Raw genomic sequence first — 24,932 nt, forward strand, 5'->3', positions numbered from 1 at the left:
CAATGAAATTAATTTCATCCACAGAACTTTGAAATTAAATGTGATGTTCCATGAATTTGGATGTAATAAATAATTGTACATCAATACAATACAGTAATGATGATATCAAAATGAATAGAAATCTCATCGCTTCATGATAATTATAGCTTGTAATTTAGCGGAAATAAGTCACATATAAACTGTGGCCCAGATTAAATTCGAGTATTAAATTTTCAGTAATAAATCATTGAATCACACACAACAACAGAGTAAACAAAAACAAACAGCTCTCCCGTTGTAAACCGGGACCAAGCTGATAACGATTGCAAAACGCTCCATTATTAATTCGCCCATATTTCCGCAAATCTAATTGCGAAACAGTTTCCACTCACTTTTCTAACGGTTTTCCACGATAAGTGGAAAAACAATCCCAGACACGGAAAAAACAAAACGGTGGATTTTAATCATGTGACCAACCATACCATTGGTTGTTTGTGTGCTCGATTGTGATTGGTGGTTTGTCGGAATGGGGGGTTGTTGAGGGGGTTTAGAAGGCTAAGGAAGTTGAAAGGGTTGGGGGGTGGGGGTTGGAAGTTGGAAGTGAAGTTCAAAATTTTTCTGTTTTGTTGAAAGAATTCTGGTAGTAGTTTGGTAGCCACTGATAGTTTGTTCACGATGAGAGAGATAAATGTAACTCGGAAAAAGAGAGATAGGGAAGGTAGAAGGAAGAATTAGGAATAAAGAGAGAGAAGTGCAATTAGAGAGGAGGAAAGCGAGAAAGAGAGAGAGAAACGGGAGAAGGAAGATAGGGAGAATGAGTAGTGAAAAGAATGCAAGTAAGGTTGACTGAAAACTCATATATCTGGAAGAGGAGGAGAATGAGAGTAAGGGAAGGGAGAGAAGGGAAGGATTGAGAGAAATGAGTGAGTAATAGAAATAATCTGGAGAGTGAGTAATGTTGACTGAAAAGACAACATTGCCTTACACCTATTTATTTTTATTATAATTTTTTTTTCATATGAAATATTCATGTAATTTCAAATAATTTGTTGGAATTAAGAAAATTAGAATTAACACCAATTACAATGATCAAGTGGCTCTTGCTTTTCTTTTTGTTAGTTTTATAATAAGTAAAAAGTTTTTCATAAAAAGTAGGCCAAAATCATATAATTTCTAATAATTTTGTTAGAATTAAGAATATAAATTAAAATTAAAATTAAAATCATGAATTAAAAATAGGAATGATAATTAGTCAGAATGATCAAGTAGCTCTTGCTTTTGTTTTTTTTAAGTTGGAATCTTTCTACTTCCTGTAACTTTACTGTAAGTTACAGCTGATGATGTGTGAGCACACACGAAAGCATGCTCACCTAAAATATTAATTTTTATTTAATTAAAGTGGATTTTTGACAACGTTTTAAGTCTATTCAATTATGGAAAAGTTCCTCAACATCAACATTCACACTACAAACTTAATTAATTGACTGAAAAGGTTATTAGAAAGGGAAAAGTAAAAGATGAGAAAATGGTACAGTCGGAAGAAGCTAGAATGAAGCTATAGCGTAAAAAGACATCGGTGGAAGACGTTCGAAGAGATTGTCATGGAGCAAAAGAAGAAGAAGAAAAAGAAAAAGAAGAAGATGAAGAAAAAGAAGGAGAAGAAGAAAAAGAAGGATAAGAGAAAGAAGAAGAAGAAGAAGAAGAAGAAAAAGGAGTAGAAGAAAAAAGAAGGATAAGAGGAAGAAGAAGAAGAAAGAGAAGAGAAGGAGGAGAGAAAGAAAAGGAGAGACACTGATAGGGAAAGGCTATGTTATGCTGAGAGAGACAGATGGATGGATTATTGAGAAAATATGGTTGGAAAGAGATCGAGAGATCGATTATAAAGGTAAAGGGATAGATAAATAATGGAAAGATACGTAAAAGGGAGGAGTGAAAGAGAGAGGATGTGGATGAAACAGAGAGAAGTGTATGTGTAAGTGTGATAGAGAGTTAGAGGAAGATAGAAAGCAAATATAAAATTGATACTAATGTGGAGTGGAAATGAATAAAAACCAAAAAGATGTGCAGAAGAGGATTGAATGATATTGAAAAGAAGAGAAAGATGGATGAAGATTTATTCCAATCCAGAGTGAAAAAGAATGAGTGGAACTCAGATTCAGAAAGCGGATTGGAAAAGTAGGGGAAAATAGACTTGTTTACGGAAACCCGGCTCGAAAATGTGAGTCCTATTATTTTTCTGTTGTCAAACTCTTTTCTAGCATTCATTGATCTCTTCTTATCTCTCACTCTCTCTCATTCTCTCCCCCTTCTTGTCTCTTTTCATCTCCCACTCTATCTCATTCACTCCCTATCATATATTATCTCTCACTCTTTCTCATTCACTCCCTCTGTCTCTGTCATATATGCGAATGAATGGTTTTGGTCCAGGATCCAGGGTTTTGGATGAAGTCTAGAAAACATATTGGGCTGTTGTAAAATTTGTATTGCTTTTATTATGTATTTCTAAGATGTTGTAGTTTTTTATTTCTGCCAATAAAACATTTCAAACGTTCACATTAAATTCATGAGTAGCTTTTACTTTTTAAATAGTATTTATACCCTACCTTTGTTACCTTTTCTAATCCCCTTTCTTACTTCAACGAAAACAAACAACAAAATGAAATACAACCTGAAGTTTTTAGTGAACTTGAAAGATTTGATAAGAAAGACGAATTTTCACAGAGCTCTGCTAATTATAGAGTCACTATCTATGAGATGTGGGGAGTTTGCGAAAACAAGTGGGGATCATTTTTACATTTACTTTCATATTTCAGCTCTCTGAGTTTGCTAAACATGTTCGCAAGCAAATAGGAATAAATTTCACACGTCAACTTTGTGAATAAACTCTTAATATGTTTGTCATGATGCACTCTTTGAGGAGAGTTTTATGATAAAAGATTTAAGTGGTATGACACGATAGATGTATTTAAAAATTCAGTTATTTTGAGAAAAAATGGTTATAGGTGTACTTCACAGGAAAATATGAATTGTAGATCTTTCAAATTCTAGTAACTTTAGGCGTGTGAGGGCCGGTTTCCGAGCTCGGGATTTCGGTATTCTAAGTTCTAGACTTTAAACAGCTGGAGTCAGGAAACTGGCTCTCCAAAACGGGGCGTAGTCACAGTCATTGTCAAAGTCATGATTAAATTAAATTTCGAAAAACTAGAAAATTGAACACAAAATTAAATAAAGAGAAAAAGGTGTAAAGTTTCAGCTATTTTGAATTATTTATGTTTCATTTCGTCAAGGAAAAGCGTTTCCAATTATATAAAGTCTAAATTAGGAAATAAGGATTTATTTTGCTGCAACTATTTACTGTGACCACGCCTTGTTTTGGAAAGTCAATTTTCTGACTCCAGCTGTTTAAAGTCTAGAACTTAGCTAAATCCCGAGCTCGGAAACCGGCCCTAATAATATAATGAGATACTATACGCTGTACAGGAGGGTATGATTTTTGTAACAGATAACTGATACATGTAAATCTGATTTGAGATTGACTGTTCATTCTTGTTAAAAACAATAAATTATCATATTTTATTCGTCAAGAAAGTATATTTTCCAATGATTGGATAATTCATTTTCATAATTGAGGTTGGATATTCTGTCAATTAATTACATTTCTACATTGTTATAAAACGATATGGTAGCTTTGCGGAGCTAGAAGAGGTTAGCACTGCTTTGTAGAATGATAGACAAGGATAACAACACCAATGTTAATTAAATACTGCCATTATAACGTGACCTCACTGTAGGAAGATGATACAAATATGATACGAAGATGATAGAAAGATGATACAAGGATGATAGACAAGTTTGGTATATCAAAACCAATGTTAATGAAATACTACAATCAGTACAGTGGCAGAGGATTTCAAGACGTTTCCACCGTAAGAAAGTTGCACGATATGACTGTTAATATAACACAGGCTTCACAAAATCTTGAGCAATGATACTAAACAACTTCTTAGCGAAAATCAAACCTTTCATTTGAAATAGCAACGAATTTACTGGAGCAGAAACCTTTTCATCCAAAACGGTTTGCTTCACTTGGAATCGTATTGTATTCAATGCCACAAGACCTGTATCAACTAGAGATGAATATTGTGAACTAAAACTTGTATCGTCTCCCTAGTTGCTCGACTTTCTGTTCTTCTTCTTCTTCTTCTTCTTCTTCTTCTTCTTCTTCTTCTTCTTCTTCTTCTTCTTCTTCTTCTTCTTCTTCTTCTTCTTCTCCTCCTCCTCCTCCTCCTCCTCCTTTTTGATCTTCTTCCTCCTTTTTGAAGTGCTTCTTCTTAGCTTGTCTTACAAGCATCTTAATAGACCAATCTCTTTTCTTCTTTCACTTCTTCAAGATTTACGCTTCTCTATTATCTCCCTCTTCTTCTTCTTTATCTTCTTCTTCTTCTTAGCTTGTCTTACACTGTTCTCAATCGTTTTTTTCCTTTTCTTCTTCCACTTCTTCAAAATCCTATACTACTTATCATTCTTCATGTCTACATGTCTATAGTGAGGTCCACGTTATAATGACAGTATTTGATCAACTTTGGTTTTGATATCCTTGTCTATCATTCGACAAAAAGCCGGTGGTACTATCCATTTCTAGGTCCACAACGATGCCAATTATGTTTTTGACGGTGTAGAAATATAATTAATTAATTCAGAGAATCGGCATCGCTATTTTTCTATCTTTATCCACTGTCATTATAACGTGGACCTTACTATACATTCATGTCTACATGTCTTCATTCTTCATTCTTCACGCTATCCATAATCTTTTCCTTCTTCGTCCACTTCTTATTGTCTCCTTGTCTTGCCTTACACGCTTCTGTTTAACCTTTTCCTCCTCTTCTCCTTCTTCTTCATCTTGTAAATCATCTTCTACTGATCCTTCCTTTTCTTCCGTTTTCTTGTCTCACACTATTCTCCAGCATCGTTTCCCTTTTCTTCTCCTTCATCATCTCCCACTGCTTCTCCTTTGTTACTTGTCTCATCTCCCTCGATACTCCTTAAAATCCTATCCCTTTTCATTTTCCACTTCGTCATTTTTCACTACTTCTTATCACTTTCCTTGCCCTATCACCATAGAGGTAAGGAAAGTATTGCTTTTCGAAAAAAATTAAGGTATCCCAATTTGTAAATTTCTATACGTTCCAAGGTCCCCTGAGTCCAAAAAAGTGGTTTTTGGATATTGGTCTGTATGTGTGTCTGTATGTGTATGTGTGTGTGTGTGTGTGAGTGTGTGTGTGTGTGTGTGTGTGTGTGTGTGTGTGTGTGTGTGTGTGTGTGGTGTGTGTGTGTGTGTGTGTGTGTGTGTGTGTGTGTGTGAGTGTATGTGCGTCTGTGTACACGATATCTCATCTTCCAATCAACGGAATGACTTGAAATTTGGAACTTAAGGTCCTTTTCCTATAAGGATCCGACACAAACAATTTCGATCAAATTCAATTAAAGATGGCGGCTAAAATGGCGAAAATGTTGTCAAAAACAGGGGTTTTCGCGATTTTCTCCAATTGATAAGCTCTATCAACTGCCACAAGTCCCATATCTGTAAAAATTTCAGAAGCTCCGCCCCATCTATGCAAAGTTTGATTGTTGTCAAAAACAGGGGTTTTCGCGATTTTCTCCAATTGATAAGCTCTATCAACTGCCACAAGTCCCATATCTGTAAAAATTTCAGAAGCTCCGCCCCATCTATGCAAAGTTTGATTGTTGTCAAAAACAGGGGTTTTCGCGATTTTCTCCAATTGATAAGCTCTATCAACTGCCACAAGTCCCATATCTGTAAAAATTTCAGAAGCTCCGCCCCATCTATGCAAAGTTTGATTTTAGATTCCCAATTATCAAGCTTCAGATACAATTTAAACAGAAAATTTTAAGTGGAAAGATTGAGCATGAAAATCTCTACAATTGATGTTCAGTAACATTTTCACCTAAAATTGAAAATAAGCTCGAAATTCGAGAAAATGTGATTATTTCAATTATTGCAAACTGTTGACAACTGTTGATTCTATCAAATCATTCACTATGAAGAGATAGCAGACCTCGTGTGTTTCCAGCGTTATTGTCTTGTCACCAGCTGGCTCAGATCATTGAATAGTAGTAGACTTGAGATGCGCGGGAACACTAGCATCAGGTGATCAATTTTCATAACGGCAAGGAAAGTTGTGTGAGTGCGCCACACCAGATTTTTTTTTCGTCTTGTCTTTTCTTACAGGCTTTCCCATCATCTTCTACTATCATATATCGTACAAACAAAATTGTTACTATAGTCTTTATTATGGTATGCTTATGTTATACTGTAGTACTAAATACTGTATTTACTGTTATGCTGTACAATAAACATCAAATTTGTAGTGTTGAAGAGAATATATTTGATTTGATATCATTCCTCCATTTTATTCTTCTACTTCCAAGTCTACTTCTACGTGAGGTGTAGGTCTAACTATCCATTGTGCCAGTAGACAGCAGCAGCTATTGGCTGGAATATTGAAGTGGCTTGACTCGAGACTCCGCCCACTCTCTCTCCTCATTGGTCGACAGCTCAAACACTGTTCGTACCTCTCATTTCTGCCACTAGGTGGCACCAGTTATCGGCTCAAATATTGAAGTTCAACTTGAGACTCCGTTCACTGTCTTGTGATTGGTCAACGATTCCAAGTAGATTTAACTCTCAGCTATGTCTTTATAGCAAGGTCCACGTTATTGACCGAGCGAAGTGAGGTCTAAGATTCAAGTCGACGGTTTGGCATTTCTCTTAATGTTTAAATGTTTTTATGTTGCGCATTTACGGCGAAACGCGGTAATAGATTTTCATGAAATTTGACAGGTATGTTCCTTTTTTAATTGCGCGTCGACGTATATATAAGGTTTTTGGAAATTTTGCATTTCATGGATAATACAAAAGGAAAAAGGAGCCCCCTTCATACGCCAATATTAGAGTAAAAATCAGACTATAGAATTATTCATAATAAATCAGCTGACAAGTCATTACACAGATGTGTGGAGAAGCCAGTCTATTGCTGTATTTCCATGAGGTCTATAGTTTCAATCAGGTACTTGTGGATGAGAATACTGCGTGAGGTCTACTGTTCACAGAACTACTAATGATAGCAGTATTTGATTAACATTGGTGTTGATATCCAATTGTCTATCATTCAACAAAGCAGATAGTGCTGTCCTTTCCTAGCTCCGAACTTTTTTAGATCGTTTTTCAACAATGTAGAAAAATGAAATATAGATTACTGTGATCAAAGAATATTTAAACTCTTCCCATAAGATTTCTTCAAGCTAACAGGGTGTTATTTCTGAAGGAGTGTTTACATTAGTCCAGTTTACTTGAATTCAAGTCACATTTTATCCATTACATAATATCGGGGCACCGAGCTTCGCTCGTTATTTTCATTCATTGATAAACAGAACACAATTCTCTAAAATGATCGTGTTTATATTTCACAGCTGGCTATATGTCATCTTATGAATTTCGGGGATGCGATATTTTGATTTTTCACATACTCACTCGCTCACTCACTTTTTTACTATCCACAGCTGTTTCAGCCAAGGATGAATTAACCATTTAATGTCGTTTAGCGAGTTTTCCCAGGGATGAGACCTAGTGCAATCGAATTTTGATATCATAAACCTACTATATTCCAAATTTCGTGAAAATCGTTAGAGCCGTCTTCGAGATCCATTGAACATGAATAACCAAACCAGATAACAAAATTCACAGATGGAATTGGTTGGCCGCTATGGCTTCGTATAAAATGAGCGCTGCTATCCAGAGATTGTCAGTTTGGTGTAAGGGTAAGCATTCCTGACTGGCAATTGGGAGGTACCGGGTTCGATTCCCGGGCTGGCAAATAATTTTTGGATAGTAGTTCTCATCGAATTTCCATCTAGCTGCATTCAATGTCTGCAGTAGCAGGAGTCTTCGGGGTGATTTACAGCATTTATTTAGGATTTTCGTTGAATAATAATTAGATATAAAAATATGAACAGATATACAGAAATTGATCGCTTAATGTAATAGGATAAAACTTGCAAGCTTGAAGCCACTCTATGGTAATAATTGACAGTTAATGGAGCTTTTGAAAAAAACGCACTTTCAAGAAAAATTTATCAAGTACTGGAAATTCTCAATTCATCTATTTTATCTTACAGAGAGTTTTATTATAGATTGGGACTAAATTATTGACAAGCATCACTTATTTATTTTGAAACAATGAAGAAAAATGAAAGCATCTTGCTATTGGATTGGTGAAGTTATTGTCTTCTCTCTTTGGAAACTTTATCAGAAACGAGTGGTGTTTATTTTAAACATTGTTATCTCGGCAAAAGAGGCGAGAAAGCTACTCAAACAAAAAGAAGAGAGAGACGGCAGACTAAGTGGAGGAGATGGAAAAAACGGAGAGGGAGGAGGAGCAGGAGGATGGTGAAGAATAGATGGACAAGGAGAAGAGATGAACAAGAAGAGAGTAACAAGAAGAAGAGAGGAACAAGAAGAAGAAGAAGAAGCAGTAGAAGATGATGGAGAAGGAGAAGGGAAAGATGTCGAAGGAGCAAGTGAGACAAGACAAGGGTAAAAAATAGGGAGAACATTATGAGGTGATGAAGGTGTAGGAGGAGAGAAAAGATGATGTAGAAGAGTGTAAGACAAGACAAGATGAAGAAGAAGGAGAAGAAGCAGTAGAAGAGAATATAAAAAGGGAAAATAAGAAAGCAGAAGTGTGTAAGCCACGACAAGAAGGAAAAAGCGAAGCAGTAGACGATGATGAGAGGTAGAAAAAGAGAAGGAAGAAGACGTTGATGAAGCGCTAAGACTTGATAAGAAGAAGAAAAAGAAGATACAATAGAAGATGATGACGAAGTGAAATAAGAAAATATTCTTAGGAGAATACTTTATAGAATAAAGAAGAAGTGGAAGAAGAAGAAGCAGTAGAGTATGATAAAGAAGTATAACAAGCAGTAGTATCAGAAGTAGAAGAAACAAGACAAGAATAAGAAGAAAAAGAAACTCTTGAAGATGATGGAGGAGTGAAAGAAAAAGAAGAGGAAGAAGGGGAAAAATATGATGGAAACTGCAAGACAAGACGCCAAGCAAAAGAAGAGTTTTGTCAGAAGGCAAGCAAGCCATTGTGTTGAGAAAATTCCTACCACTGTATCTCCTATTCCAGTCTATTGTTCCTGGTTCGCTTCCGACACACAAAACTCAATACGTCTCATCCTTCTCCTCCTCCTCTTCCTCCTCCTCCTCCTCTTGCTCCTCCTCCTCCTCCTCCTTCTGCTCCTTCACCAACTCCTTCTTCTCCTACTACTCCTTCACATCCCCTTCCTCTCCCTCTTCTTCTTCTTCCTCCTCATCTTCTTCTAATTCTTCTTCTTCTTCTTCTCCTTCTTCCTCCTCCTCATCTTCTTCCTCCTCCTCACCTTCTTCTTCTTTAGCTGCTTCTTCTTCTTATTCTTCCTCCTCATCTTATTCTTCTTCCTCTTCTTCTTCTTCTTCTTCTTCAAAAGCGTTCACTTTTTCTTCTTTTTTTCATCATCATCATCATCATCATCATCTACTTGTCTTTTCTTAAAGGCTTCCACATCTTCTATTTCGTTTCGTTTCTTCTTCTGCTTCTTCTTCTTCATCTTCTTCACCTCATCTTCTCTTCTTCTTCACCTCATCTTCTCTTCTTCTTCTGCTTCTTCTTCTTCTTCTTCTTCTTCTTCCTCCTCATCTCCTTCTTCTTCTTCCTCCTCATCTCCTTCTTCTTCTTCTTCTTTTTCTTCTACTTGTGTTCGTCTTGTCTTAAAGGCTTCTACATCTTCTATTTCGTTTTCTTCTCCTCCCCCTCCTTCTCCATCACCTTCTTCTCGATCTACTTCCTTTCTTTTCTTCCAGTGTAGCCTCCAACTTTTCTTCGGGGGGAAAATGCAGACCGTATTTTCGAAAAGCTCATGAGTTTCAAACGTCATGAGTTGCTCGAATTCAATGCATCACTGATGTCTGAGGTCTGAATACATAAAGCCAGGGAGACAATGGATGTAGGACGATGTCTGCTCAGGATAAAGGATGTTGGTTGGTGAGCAGGAGGAAAAGGAGGAGGAAGGAGGAGAAGGCGATGGAGGAGAAGGTAGATTGAGAGGAGAACATGATTTGCTACTATTCAAGATAAAAATAGAAATACTTCATGAGTAGATAATATTATTTCTACAGTATTTGTTTAGTATGATAACGTTCATCAATTTCTCTTCCTCCTAGTTTTTTAACCAGATCACTCCCGTGTTATCGGATGGGCACGTTAAACTGTCGGTCTCGGCTGAAGTATGACAGTCGTAAGGCCCATTGACGGCTTAAATTATATATTCAGGCGGTGGGACCTTCCCGCAAGGGACTCCCCACCAACAAAAGCCATACGAATTTACTTTTTTTTTCTTCCTACTATTATACTTGGACCATTAATTTTCTAACATCATTAGCTGTGATGGAAGTGAGTTAGTTGGCTGATGTATTTTTTTTTTTTTGGATTAAAACATCCTCTTGTGACATTTTTTCCATAAAGGACAGCGAAATACATTTACGCACGCACATGAACTTACCCCGTTTAGCCCACTTATGACATTTTAAACACTAGTAGCTCTGTGAACAGTAGACCTCATGCAGTATTCTCATCCACAAGTACCTGATTGAAAATATAGACCTTATGGAAATACAGCAATAGACTGACTTCTCCACACATCTGTGTAATCACTTGTCAGCTGATCTATGATGATTAATACTATAGTCTGATTTTCACTCTAATATTGGCGTATGAAAGAGGCTCCTTTTTTCTTCTTTATTATCCTTCAAATGCAAAATTTCCAGAAACCTTGTATATACGTCGACGCGCAATTAAAAAGGGAACATACCTGTTAAACTTCATGATAATCTATTACCACGTTTTGCCGTAAATGCGCAACATATAAACATAAAAACATTTAAACATAAAGAGAAATGCCAAACCGTCGACTTGAATCTAAGACCTCACTTCGCTCGGTCAATTTTACGAGTAGAAGTGTAGAATCAAATTCAAATTGAGTGTATTTTGCTTCTAAATTGAACATTTCTAGTTTCTCTATTTCTGAATTGGACTCAAATTCTTGGAAGTGAAATTGTAATACTTCTAACGGAAATTTCAGAGTTTATAAAATTTGAGAAGAGAGAAGTTTTGTTCTAAGCCTGTTGCTGTCTTCTAGTCATATCTTTATCATGATCTGCGATTAAATAAAAAAAACAATGAAATTATAATATTTCTAACGTAAATTTAAGAGTTTATGAAATTTGAGAGGAAAGAAGTTTTGTTCCAAGCCTGTTGCTGTCTTCAGTCATATTTATATCATGATCTGTGATTAAATTAATGAAAGAAACTGGTTGTAACGGAACAAACAAAAAACTTAATTTGGAAATTGAAAAGATACTTTAACGAGCTGCGTTTACACTGAAACAAAATGTCGTCCAAAAATAGTTTTGAACAAAAAAAGTAGCCTAGTCAAATTCTTTGTAGAAAACAAGTTGAATTGGAAAAAAAATTGTCAATCTTTTGCCTAGAAAGCGGAGGGATTTGCAATTTTCTCAGTGTTTCTCACACTGAGTGGGGAACAAAGCATTATTTGTTGAAAACAATGATTTTGACAAGTTGACGACAAATTTGGATTTGTTGGGGGGAACATTTTGTTGCCATCTTTCTTAGTATCTCCACAGTGAATGAGAAACGAATAAATTTAATTAAGAAAACAAAATAGAAAAAAGTGAAACGAATAAATTTAATTAAGAAAACAAAATATAAAAAAGTGAAACGAATTAACGAATAATTAAAAAAAAAAAACAGAACAGAAAAAATTTAAACGAACCTGCTTCCAAAATGCTCAGGTAGAAAGACAGTCCACCACGAGTGTCGTTTCTGTCTGTTAGCCGGGGGCGGCTCGTCACCCTGGGCACTAGCCTTCCTCCGCTTGCGATAGTCCAGCCGCCCCACATGCCATGACTTGCGTCTGCCTCCGGCCGAGCCCGGGGGCGGCAGTGGGGGCCGCAGCGAGGAGGAAAGGGGCGGTCCTTCCTCGTCGAGACGGTCCAGCGAGGAGGCGGTGGAGGCGGTTGATATACTCCACCGTTTCTTCGTGGAGACCGGGGGCGCGTTGTTGTTGTTGGAGCTGGTGGAGCGGTGGATATACACTTCGGTGTCCATTTTGGCTCCTAAGTTGAGGTGGGTCTATTAAACTTTGATTCAGTACTATCCTAGATTGATTTGTATCCAAAGAACCTTCAATCGTTTTAATTCGTTTTAGTTCGGAGATGTTGCTTCGATTAGGTTTCTATTCTGTTTCAAATATTGTATCTCAGATGAATGATTTGTATCCAAAGAACCTTCAATCGTTTTAATTCGTTTTAGTTCGGAGATGTTGCTTCGATTAGGTTTCTATTCTGTTTCAAATATTGTATCCTAGATGAATGATTTGAATCCAACGAACCTTCAATCGTTTTAATTTGTTTTAGTATGGAGATGTTGCTTCGATTAGGTTTCTATTCTTTTTCAAATATTATATGCTAGAAGAATTCCACATCCAGAAATCATTGATTATTATGATTCAAGTACCTGATAAGAACCTTCAGGTTTTAACGATCTTGGTTTAGTTTTGAAACTTGAGAGTTTAATATCCTGGAAACCTTGGTTCACTCTACCAAATTTGCTCTAATTCCAAAATCTCAAACTTGGCTAGTTTCAGGTTTTATTCAGTTTCGAATATTAGATTTTAGATGGAAGTTTTGAATCCAAAGAAACTTGGTTCGTTCTTTTTCGAAGATCTTAGTTAAGTTAAACTCAGTTTCGAATATATCCTAGGTGTATTTTAGTCTGTGGGATTTTAATCTTGGTTCGTTTGAGATTAGAGATCAGTGAATGTTCGATCTTTCAAACTTCGAGATGTCACTCTCAGTTTTAAGTTTAGTCAGACCGGTGAAAAGTCAAAAATTGAATAAGATACTATAAAAATGCTCGTTTGTTCTAAAGCAGTAATTTGTCAAATACATAAAATTATTTCCTATAACGAGTCCGAGATTCAAAATATTACTTTTTTCTTTGGTCAGGAACTGGTAGTCAAAATTTCAAAATAAAGCAGAACGATCCTACATTCTAATCTTAAGTTTGTCAATTATAGAACAAATTCAATGTTTGAACTTGAAACAAAATTTGTCAGACTTCCCCAAGTTGAGATTCACAGGATAAAATTTGAAATAAAATTAAAAGTTCAGGATATGAAAGTTCCCTAATTGAAAACCTGACTAGAAATTTCAATACAAAAATTCCTAGATAAAATGAGCTGCAGATTTTTTTCGAATAAACGCGGTGAATATTTTATGTATTTTCCTATCCACTCACATTAAACACTGAAACAGCACTGATCTATAGCGCACTTAGTTTATTATAGAAATTTTAAACCCAAAGTTGTCGCAAAATATTTTCTTTTTCTTCTTCTTCTCAGATTCCATAGATAGTGACATTGTTGTTGACTAGTTTTGTTTTCTTTCGTTGTTGTTTCTCTTTCGCTTCTTCTTCTCCTACGGCACCATTATTCGTTGGAGGATGATCTCTGAAGCGATGACCATGGAGGGATGCTAGAAAATAGAAAATAAAAACAAAATGTAACTAAAATGAAATAAAACAAAACGTTGGATCAAATGAAAAGCAAATCAGAACAAAGAAGTGAAAAAACAAGATAATAGAAAATGGAACTCAATGGAATAATACAAGATATTGAATAATAATGAACATATAGAGGCATAAACATAAATTTAGGACACCACCTGTAAATTTGGGCAATATTTCCCAAACTTGTGTTAGAAACAGTAAAAGACAGACAAGTTAGAAACTTGTGTATATTCCACTACGTATTTTTTAATTGAATGGGATGAATAAATGAACAATGAAAAATATAAAATATTTATAGATATTATAGAAAATATAGCATCATCTTTACTATTGGATGAATGAGAGATGAAATTATTATTATTATTATCAACTTTCGTACTACAGGGAAGTTACAGCCTATACATACAGATTACACTGGGGTTGATCTTCTCATGAGCTTTAGGCTTGAATGGATGAGAGATGATACATCTTTAGGTGGATTCTGAACCACCAGGAAATAGATTTGCTCTGCTTGATAAAGACTAGGCTATCATTGAAATTGGTTCCGAGCTCTAAATCTACCAGGAAATATCATACCAATTAGACACTTGTGGATGGCTATGTGCTTTTATAAAATATTATTATTAAAAAGATACTTGAAGGAGTTTATTTCTTTTCAACTGTTCTCTATAATAATAATATATTGCAACTAAATAATGCTCTACACCTAAATAATTCGTCGTGTTCATGTAAAAGCACAGACTTTAGCCTTGTGCTGAACTACTAAAATTCGCAAGACGGCGACAATTTCAGCGATTTAACCACTGTTCGAATTCTACCGCTCCCGTTACGTCATGCGAATCGCAGTGCACAAAGAAAAACAGAGACAAATGAATAGAATTGGAATAAAGACGGGTACATATGATTTGAACAGAAAATTAGACTCCTCCGTTGTTATATATTTTCCATTTTGTTATATGGAGTTGAGTCTTGGACCCTGACTGGAACAACAACAAAGAAGCTTGAAGCGTTCGAGATGTGGACCTATAGACGAATCCTGAAAATATCATGGATGGACAAAATTTCCAACAACAGGGTTCTTCAAAAACTCAGTAAGAAGACGGAAATAATGTACACTGTCAAGAGACGAAAATTGGAGTATCAGGATAAAGTTCTTGGCAGGAGAGGTGTTGGTAGGAGACGAATTTCCTGGTTAAAGAAATTGAGAACATGGTTTGCAGTGTCCACCCCGGAACTTTTTAGAGCGGCTGTCAACAAGGTTATAATTGCCAGAATGATTGCCAACATTCGGTAACGGATAGGCACCAGAAGAAGAAGACATATGATTATTATTTCAATCCAAAAAATTAACGGTGACAATTAAAAAATATTTGACTTGCTTTAAAAATTCCCTCTCTCCCGTATAGCGAATCGAAGTGATGTTCACAAGGAAGAAGAGAAAAATGAATTCAATTGAAATAAGGAAGGGTACTGATGATTTCTATTTCATTCCAGAAAACAGAGGGATTTCTCTACAAACAAAACAATATTTCACACTTTCCCGGCTATGTAGAACTGTCACCAATACAATATTCCAACTGATTGCATTCATAGCACGCGCTCCATTTGCATTGTGAAACGATTTATCAGTATTCTAGTTAACCGCCCGATGAGTCTAATATCATATTCAAATTCAGCCAGACCTCGGCGACGACAAGATCCGGGTGAATTATTCACCAGAAATGAATAATTCATCCGGGCCAGTTTGTATGTGTATCATCCGGGCGACACTCAAATGAAATTAGCATTGGATTACATGAGGCTTTCATTACTTTGTTTCTAATTTATTTTGTTTCTTTCATTATTTTTGTGCTTGTCTCAAACATTTTTCTTAAACAGCCTTAGAAAACAAATTTGCCCAATTCAGACAATGTCACGTTTACTTGAGTATTTCAAATCACTTTGGAAATTGCAGCGTGTAATTGAAATGTCACAATTTTTCTACGTGTTCCATTCATTACGATACTATTTTTGCCGTTAAAAAAGTAAATTTTTCTCTATTCAGAATCTGTAAATAATGATGTGGTAGCCTTGTCATAGATAACAATGGAGAGATGATTGGTTGGATGGTAGGTTTGTACAATGAGTGCATCTGTGGAAACGAATTCATTTCTGAAACGTAGTATGCAAATTTTAAAGAAAATATCACTCGAAAGAATGTGTTACAAACAATTTACTATCCCGTACGTGTATATGCCAATTCTTCCCTTAATTATATTTATATATAACTAGCCGTCAGGCTCGCTTCGCTCGCCATATCCGTCTAGCCAGGAGGCTCCGCCCCCTGGACCCCCCAGCTGGATCGTCCAAGAATGAGGTCAGCATTTTTCATTTGAGCATTTTTATCATATGTTAGGACGATCCAGTCGGGGGTCCAGACTAAACGTCTGGCTAAACGGATATGGCGAGCGAAAGAGCCTGACGGCTTATAATATAATATTCCCAGTAATAGCTCTGATTAAAGTAGCAGTGTACAATCTATTTTTCCGCGATAAATGCATTTCAATCTTCAACTTGGAGCCAACCTAACAAAGTCAACTCAACTTAATGCCAACCTGACAAAATTATTAATTTAGTTACCAGAACAACTGTTTCGAAGAGGTACTCTCTCTAGATTATAGTTCTATATTAACATATGGTATGGACATTTTTCAATTATAATTAAGAGAATAAGAAGAATATACATGCTAAAAGACAAACGTTAAACCCTTAAAACCACCCTTAGAGTTAAAATATTGCCATAAGATTTCTTAGTGCGCCTCTAAAGGGCCAACTGAACATACCTACCAAATTTGAACGTTTTTGGTCCGGTAGATTTTTAGTTCTGCGAGTGAGTGAGTGCGTGAGTGAGTCAGTCAGTCAGTCAGTGAATGAGTGCCATTTCGCTTTTATATATATATATATATATATATATATATATAATATATATATATATATATACATAATAGAGGATTGTTGACTGAGCGAAGTGAGGTCTGAAATTCAAGTCGACGGTATGGCATTTCTCTTATGTTTTTGAATGTTTATATGTTGCGCATTTACGGCGAAACGCGGTAATAGATTCTAATGAAATTTGACAGGTATGTTCCTTTTTAAATTGCGCGTCGACGTTTAAACAAGGTTTTTGGAAATTTTGCATTTCAAAGATAATATAAAAAGAAAAAGGAGTCTCCTTCATACGCCAATATTGGATTAGAAATCAGACTATAGAATTATTCATCATAAATCAGCTGACAAGTGATTACACAGATGTGTGGAGAAGCCAGTCTATTGCTGTATTTCCATAAGGTCTATAGTTTCAATCAGGTACTTGTGGATGAGAATACTGTGTGGAGTCTACTGTTCACAGAACTACTAGTATATAATAGAAGATTGTTGACCGAGAGAAGTGAGGTCTAAGATTCAAGTCGACGGTTTGGCATTTCTCTTAATGTTTAAATGTTTTTAAATGTTTAAATGTTTATATGTTGCGTATTTACGGCGAAACGCGGTAATAGATTTTCATGAAATTTGACAGGTATGTTCCTTTTTAAATTGCGCGTCGAAGTTTAAACAAGGTTTTTGGAAATTTCGTATTTCAAAGATAAAGGGAAAAAGGAACGCCAATATTAGAGTAAATATCAGACTATAGAATAAATTCATCATAAATCAGCTGTTCAGTGGACTATAATACTACCCGTTCAAAAACATCGAATATCTTGAAAATGTATCTTTCCATCAACGTTACTAGACAGTTGACTATAATACTACCCGTTCAAAAACATCGAATATCTTGACAATGTATCTTTCCATCAAAGTTGTAGACAGTTGCAGCCAGACCTGATAACAGCGCTCACACTCACATTCCGAGACGACACGTCACGGTACGATAGGACAGAAAGCTCTATGTTTATTAAGGATTTTTTCTAGACATTTAAAATTGATAAATTATTAACTAGTAGTTCTGTGAACAGTAGACCTCACACAGTATTCTCATCCACAAGTATCTGATTGAAACTATAGACCTTGTGGAAATACAGCAATAGACTGGCTTCTCCACACATCTGTGTAATCACTTGTCAGCTGATTTATGATGAATAATTCTATAGTCTGATTTTTACTCTAATATTGGCGTATGAAGGAGGCTCCTTTTTCCTTAATAGTATCCTTGAAATGCAAAATTTCCAAAAACCTTGTATATACGTAGACGCGCAATTAAAAAAGGAACATACCGGTCAAATTTCATGAAAATGTATTACCGCGTTTCGCCGTAAATACGTAACATATAGTGCCGGTTACACAACAGTCGGTTAAATTTTAACCGTGATTAATTCCACGAGAACCAATCAGAGAAGCCGTCTCTTCAAAAACGCCTTCTCTGATTGGTTCTCGCGAAATTAATCACGGTTAAAATTTAACCGGCTGTTGTGCAACTGGGCCTTCGACATATAAACATTTAAACATTTAAACAGAAATGCCAAACCGTCGACTTGAATCTTAGACCTCACTTCGCTCAGTCAATTAATTTTTGAGAAAACATAACAACAGGTCAATGTAAATTACTGAGCGCGAGGTCTACAGTTCACAGAACTACTAGTATAATGTAGATAAACTTTACCTCTTAACATATCACGGTCAGATTCAGTTTTGAAGACTTTCAAAATGAATCACGTCATACAATCTTAGTGCTCTTAAAAAATACACAAACTGCAAGTCCTTCACTCAATCTGGAGCAAAAATAGCCTCTCTCCAGTAAGAGCTTACTGAAATACAAATATTTGTTTACTCAAATCGGATGCCAAGAATGCTTGAAAGTACAAACATTTGCTACGCCACTCTTTGAAAAATCACCACGGAGGTCCTCTTATCGACTCCCCTTAACTCATTATTCTATTCTCTCACTCTATTCTTCATTTCAATCTTCCACTATTTTCTCTCTCATAACACTCTCTTTGTCTCTCTCTCTCTCAATCACACAATCACATTCTCTCACTCTTTCACATCTCTTTGTCAATCTCTCTCTCTCTCAATCACACAATCACATTCTCTCACTCTTTCACATCTCTTTGTCAATTTCTCTCTCTCTCTCTCTCTCTCTCAATCACACAATCACATTCTCTCTCTCATTTTCTCTTTCTCTCTCTCTCTTTCACACTAACGAGACCACTTTACACTCTCCAACCTTTCTCCAATTATTATTATTATTATCATCTTTCCAAAACAGAAATTTAAAACTTCCGATAAGTTCAAAACTCTACCCTTGGTTTACTTCTCCAAAAACTCTCTGATTACACAAAGAATTTTACGATTTTTTCTTCTCTTCCCCATTCTTCCTACCACTCTCTCCTCCTCTTCCTCTTCTTCCTCCTTCTCCAATACTTTCTTCTTAATCATCATAATCATCTTCTTCTTCCTCTTCTTCTTCTCCTTTATCATCATAATCTTCTTCTCCTCCTCCTATTCCTCCTTCTTCTTTTTCTACTCCGTTCTTCTTCTTCTTCTTTTTCTTCTTCTTCTTCTTTTTCTTCTTCTTCTCCTTCTTCTTCTTCTTCTTCTTTTTCATCTTCCCCCGCCTTCTCATTCTCCTTCTTCAGGCAACTGGGTCTTATCTAAAGAGCCCCATTATACGCTGTTTCCTTTCGAGTTTTCGTTTTTCTTTTCTATTTTGGGTAAAAGTATGTAAACAGATCTTCCTCACTTTTTATCATATTATGGTTTGAACATTCAGAGAGTTGAGCTGAGTTTTTTACTTAGTATCCATTTAGATACGTCTAGAGTGGAGATAGAGTCCATGTGTGGGCAAACACTGCTCTATCCTTATCTTTGTATTTTGCTTCTTCTCGTCTTTGTCTGTCTGTTCCTTGTATATTTATGAATCCTCTATTTTTTTTATCTATTTATCATTGTATTCCTTAATTATCTTGCTTCTGCTGTTTTATATTTTGTATTTTTTCACTCTGAAACTATATTCATTTCCCTATCGATTGTTGCTACGTTTTGATTTGGAGTGCTTTTCGATTACTTAGGACCGGTTTTTGAGCTCGGGACTTGGCTAAGTTCTAGACTTTAAACAGCTGGAGTAAGAAAATTGGTTTTCCGAAACGGCGCGTAGTCGTCAAAGTCATTGTCAAAGTCACGTTCAAATTAAATTTCAAAAAAACTAGAAAATTAAACACAAAATAAAATAAAGAAAAAATAGTGTAAAGTTTCAGCTATTTTAAATTATTTAGAAATGTTCAATTTCGTCAAGGGTAAAAGTTTCCAATTATAGAAATGAGAAAATGAAAACTGCGACTAGGGAAGCTAATTTTCTAACTCCAGCTGTTTAAAGTCTAGAACTTAGCTAAATCCCCCCCAAGCTCGGAAACCGGCCCTTAGAACCAATAATTCAATTTCATCATACTATCATTTCCTTCTTATTATGCTTTCTTAGATCGGAGGCTTCTTATGACATTCCATTATTTTCACCCCAACTTCTTGCTCTTGCTTTTTTATCTTATTACTGTTTCCTCTCCTCTCACCGCTATTCTCCTCACATTCTCTCTCTCACACATGCTTATTCTCTCTTCTCTACTTTCTCACTATTTTCCCTTCTCTCATATCTCCACCTTCATCACATGCTTCTCCTCCATCCACTCCTTCTCTTCATTTCTTTCTAACCTCTATTCTTCCCCATTCACTCTCTCGCCCTTCATCTATCTATCACTTCTCTTCTCATCTCCTTACCACTTTTCCCTCCTCCTCCCCCTACCATCTCCCCCTCATCCCTCTTTGCTACCATCTTCCAAATCGTATCTATATAGATTCACTCTTATTTCTCTTCTTCTTTCTTCCCCCTGGTTCTCCATCGCTATTTCTCTATCTCGTCCTGTCTTCCCAATCTATATTTTCCCCTAATTTCCACTCCCTCCTCTTGCTCCTTTTCTCCTCCTCCTCTGCACAACCCCTCCTCCTCTGCACAACCCCTCTTCCTCTTCTCTCTTTGCCGACATCCTCCAAATCGCATCTATATAGAATTTACTCTTATTTCTCTCCTCTGTTCCCCCACTATTCATCTCTCTGTCATTCTCTTTATCTCTCTTTCTGTATTCCCAATCTCTATTTTCCCCTAATTTTCACTCTTTCCACCCTCATCTACTCCTCTCTCTCATTCCTCCTCCAACTGGCATCTAGTGGTAAACAAGTGGTGTGCTTACTGGAAAATTCAGGAAAATTCCACCCGACAAACTTCGGACGCTTTTCACAACTACGTTTTACAACGAAACTTTTCGACAAACAACTACTCGAATATTTTCCACGCGTCACCTACAATTTTCCCCCGCTTTCCCGGCTGGAAAATGTAGGTCAACATGTTTGCGCGGAATTTCGCTCCATCGGAGAATTCTGTTGTCAAAATTTGTCTGGATACTATCTCTGACAGCTGGAAAAATTCTCAAGTACCGAAATTGTTTGGAATTTCTCCGTTTGTTCGAGAATCGATCCGTCTGACTATCGATACAATACAATATTATTGCAGAGTTTTGCTGTACTTCTATAATTATTTTTGTGGAGTCCTTCAAACATCAGTACGAATGCTCTCTTGTAGAAAGTGATATGAACCTTCAGTTTCAGAGATTGAAGGGAAAATAATATAATCAGAAACAGTATGTTTTCCATGACATTTCTTGACATATTTTGAAAATGTTTCAGAGCTTGTTCATAAATGTGTATGACATACATTTAAACATCCTATATGACATCCTATACTATTAAACGGGCAGCTTCTGTTAATATGTTTAGATGTTTTTAATGTTTGGATGTTTAGATGTTCACATGTTTGTATTGCACCGGATCTCAAAAACGGCTCTAACGATTCTCACGAAATTCAGAACATAGTAGGTTTATAATAGAAAGATTCGATTGCACTAGGTCTCATCCCTGAGAAAACTCGCTGAAGGGACATTAAAAGGATAATTATTATACATCCTTGGAAAAAAGCTGATAATAATTATTTCGTCGTCTGTTGGTGATGGAAGTGAGTGAGCGAGTTCATGTGTGTGGGACTGTGTCAAAATTATGACTCAGCTGTTGAACTTTTGTAATCATTCAATCAGGTACTTAGTGCCGGTTGCAAAAAAGCCGGGCTATTTTCAATTCTGATTAATTCCAGTAGATCCATCATTTTGGAATGGTCTTCTCTGATTTGGTTCACGTTAAGTTAATCAGTATTAAAATTTAACCGGCTTTTATGCAACTGGGCCTTTGTGAGGGAAATGTTTGCATTCCTCTGGGAATTAATCTCAATTTACTGTGATTAGGTAGAACATTTCTGTATGAATGTTATAAATGTTATTATAATTTCTTCTTTCGTAATAAATTTTTCATGCTTTTGTACTCCAGAGCGGAGCTCGGTCCCCGATATTGTATTTTATACTAGCAGGAAACCCGTGCTCCGCAAAGGTCTGAAAACTTGACGTAAAGAAATCTTGAAGAATTGAAAATAGGCCTTCAACCATTCCTGGTTAATTAAGAATCTATATGCAAAATTTCAAATTAATCAGTCCAGTAGTTCAGACGTGATGATGCGTCAAACATAATTTTCCTATCCCGTACGTGTATAAGCCAGTTCTTTCCTTTATTATAGTTGACCGAGCGAAGTGAGGTCTAAGATTTAAGTCGACGGTTTGGCATTTCTCTTAATGTGTAAATGTTGCGTATTTACGGCGAAACGCGGTAATAGATTTTCATGAAATTTGACAGGTATGTTCCTTTTTTAATATTGCGCGTCGACGTATATACAAGGTTTTTGGAAATTTTGCATGTCAAGGATAATATGAAAGAGAAAAGGAACCTCCTTCATACGCCAATATTAGAATAAAAATCAGACTATAGAATTATTAATCATAAATCAGCTGACAAGTGATTACACAGATGTGTGGAGAAGCCAGTCTATTGCTGTATTTCCATAAGGTCTATAGTTTCAATCAGGTACTTGTGGATGAGAATACTGTGTGAAGTATACTGTTCACAGAACTACTAGTATATAATAGAAGATTGTTGACCGAGAGAAGTGAGGTCTAAGGTTCAAGTCGACGGTTTGGCATTTCTCTTAATGTTTAAATGTTTATATGTTGCGCATTTACGGCGAAACGTGGTAATAGATTTACATGAAATTTGACAGGTATGTTCCTTCTTAAATTGCGCGTCGACGTATATACAGGGTTTTTGGAAATTTTGCATCTCAAAGATTATATGAAAGGAAAAAGGAGCCTGATTCATACGCCAATATTAGATTTGATTAAATGTAATCAAACGAACTAGATAATGTTGAAGAAATTATAATATTTTTGATTGTGAAAAATTAATTTTCATCAAAGATTATCACGGAACTGGATGAATTATATCATTTGGAATACAAATTCAAACGTGAACTGAGTTTGTTAACATTTCAAACAAATGATATCAGATACTTGGATGAGAAAACTGCCTGAGGTCTACTGTTCACAGAACTACTAGTTAAGAATCTATATGCAAAATATCAAGTTAATCAGTCCAGTAGTTGAGACGTGATGATGCGTCAAACATAATATTCCTATCCCGTACGTGTATAAGCCAGCTCTTTCCTTTATTATAGTATAGATAATTATTCAATAATAATTTCAAAAAGTAAGATTCAACCCACAAAAATATAATAAAACTCTGACTAGTAACATCTGCACAATATATGAAACATAGGGAGGACTCAGGGTGTGTGAAAAATGTAGCCTTAGAACGGGAAACAGCTTTGGGACTCGGCGTTGAGTCAGAAAAATGCTAGGTTATCTCTGGTCCGCCTGTTTAAAATAATGGCTAACTCGACTGCTTTTCTCCCGGGAAAACCCAACCTCGATCCCCTATAAGCCTACTATGCATATATGTAAGTTATATCTATAGATACAGATGAATGTGCATGTAGAAGCCTACCTATTCACCACTCACTATACTTGTATTTGTACTTATATGCTAGAGTATATCTATAGATACACATGGATGTGCATGTATAAGCCTACCTATTCACTCCTCACTATACCTGTATTTGTACTTATATAGTTGGGTATATCTATAGATACAGAAAAATGTGCATGTAGAAGCCTACCCTTTAATACCTAACTATACCTATATTTGTGGGGTTACGCATGTTAGCTGGGCCGAAAGATATCTTCTGTTTCACTTCAAGTTTGAGAGGGATTTTCAGTGAAGAATACGGTATCCATCGGGTTTTTTTCTTTACTTGACGGGGAAAATATTTTTGTGAAACCTTTCATTCATATTCCATGTGTTGAGGTTGTTTTTTAGATATATCAGAGAGGTGAGTGTCTAAAGCCCTATATGGCAGGTAAGGGTTCTATATTGAGAACTGCTACTATTTCATGAGGGTAACTGCTACTTTTGAAGAGGGAGATAATAAATATTTCTTCATAGAGGGAACTGTCACTTCCAATGATCGGGAACTGATACTATTTTTCATAAAGGAAACTCCTATTTTTTGAAGATGTGGACATCTAATTTTTCATGGAGGAACAGCTGATTTTAATTATTGGGAACTGCTAATTTTTTATCTCCTTTTTGAAGATGTGGACACCCTATTTTTTCTTAGAGGAAAATGCTACTTTTCCTTCACCCAAATACTGAGAAAGAAACCTTTTTGACGCACAGTAAGTAACTCGTTTTCAGTTGAGCGATAACCGTTTCTATGGAGATGGCTAAAGCGTTTAGGAGAGCAGAAAAATGATGTTGGATTTTTTTTCTAGGGACTGAGGAGATGAAGTTAGAGTCTCTACTAGAAAAGAGAGAAAATTTCGGAAGAATTTTCTGGCCAAGAGGCAAAAAGAATATGATGAGAGGATGATATTATAAGAGTCTCTACTAGAGGAGAAGAGATAGAAAGAATTTGAGAAAGAACTGCAAAAAAACGGATCATCATCATGTTGATGATGATTATGAAGGACAAGGAGAAGGAGAAGAAGAACGAGATGGAGAAGAAGAATGAGATGGAGAAGAAGAAGAAGAAGAAGAAGAAGAAGGAGAAGGAAATGAAGGAAAATGGAAGGAGAAAAAGATGAAAGAGAAGGAGGAGGGGGAGGAGATGGAGAAAAGAAGGAGAAGGAGAAGGAGAGGGAGGAGATGAAGGAAAAGTAAAAGGAGAAAAAGAAGAAGATGAACGAGAAGGGGAGGAGAAGAAGATGAACGAGAAGAGGGAGGAGAAGA

The 24,932-nt window shown here is 36.1% G+C and overlaps 1 protein-coding gene across 5 annotated transcripts in view; it reads right to left on the reverse strand.

Annotated features, from left to right (window-relative positions):
• The window catches only part of LOC111053310 (TLD domain-containing protein 2), a 381,057-nt gene that overhangs the window by 257,579 nt on the left and 98,546 nt on the right, over positions 1 to 24,932 (reverse strand). For all 5 annotated transcript variants that reach the window (XM_039439705.1, XM_039439706.1, XM_039439709.1 and 2 more), the window contains exon 2: positions 11,893 to 13,654. In XM_039439705.1, the coding sequence (XP_039295639.1) occupies positions 11,893 to 12,227 (335 nt within the window). In that variant the 5' untranslated portion in view covers positions 12,228 to 13,654. The remainder of the gene's footprint in view (positions 1 to 11,892; positions 13,655 to 24,932) is intronic.

This window comes from Nilaparvata lugens, chromosome 13 (genome assembly GCF_014356525.2).
Source record: "Nilaparvata lugens isolate BPH chromosome 13, ASM1435652v1, whole genome shotgun sequence".
In the NCBI taxonomy this organism is placed as follows: Eukaryota; Metazoa; Arthropoda; class Insecta; order Hemiptera; family Delphacidae; genus Nilaparvata; species Nilaparvata lugens.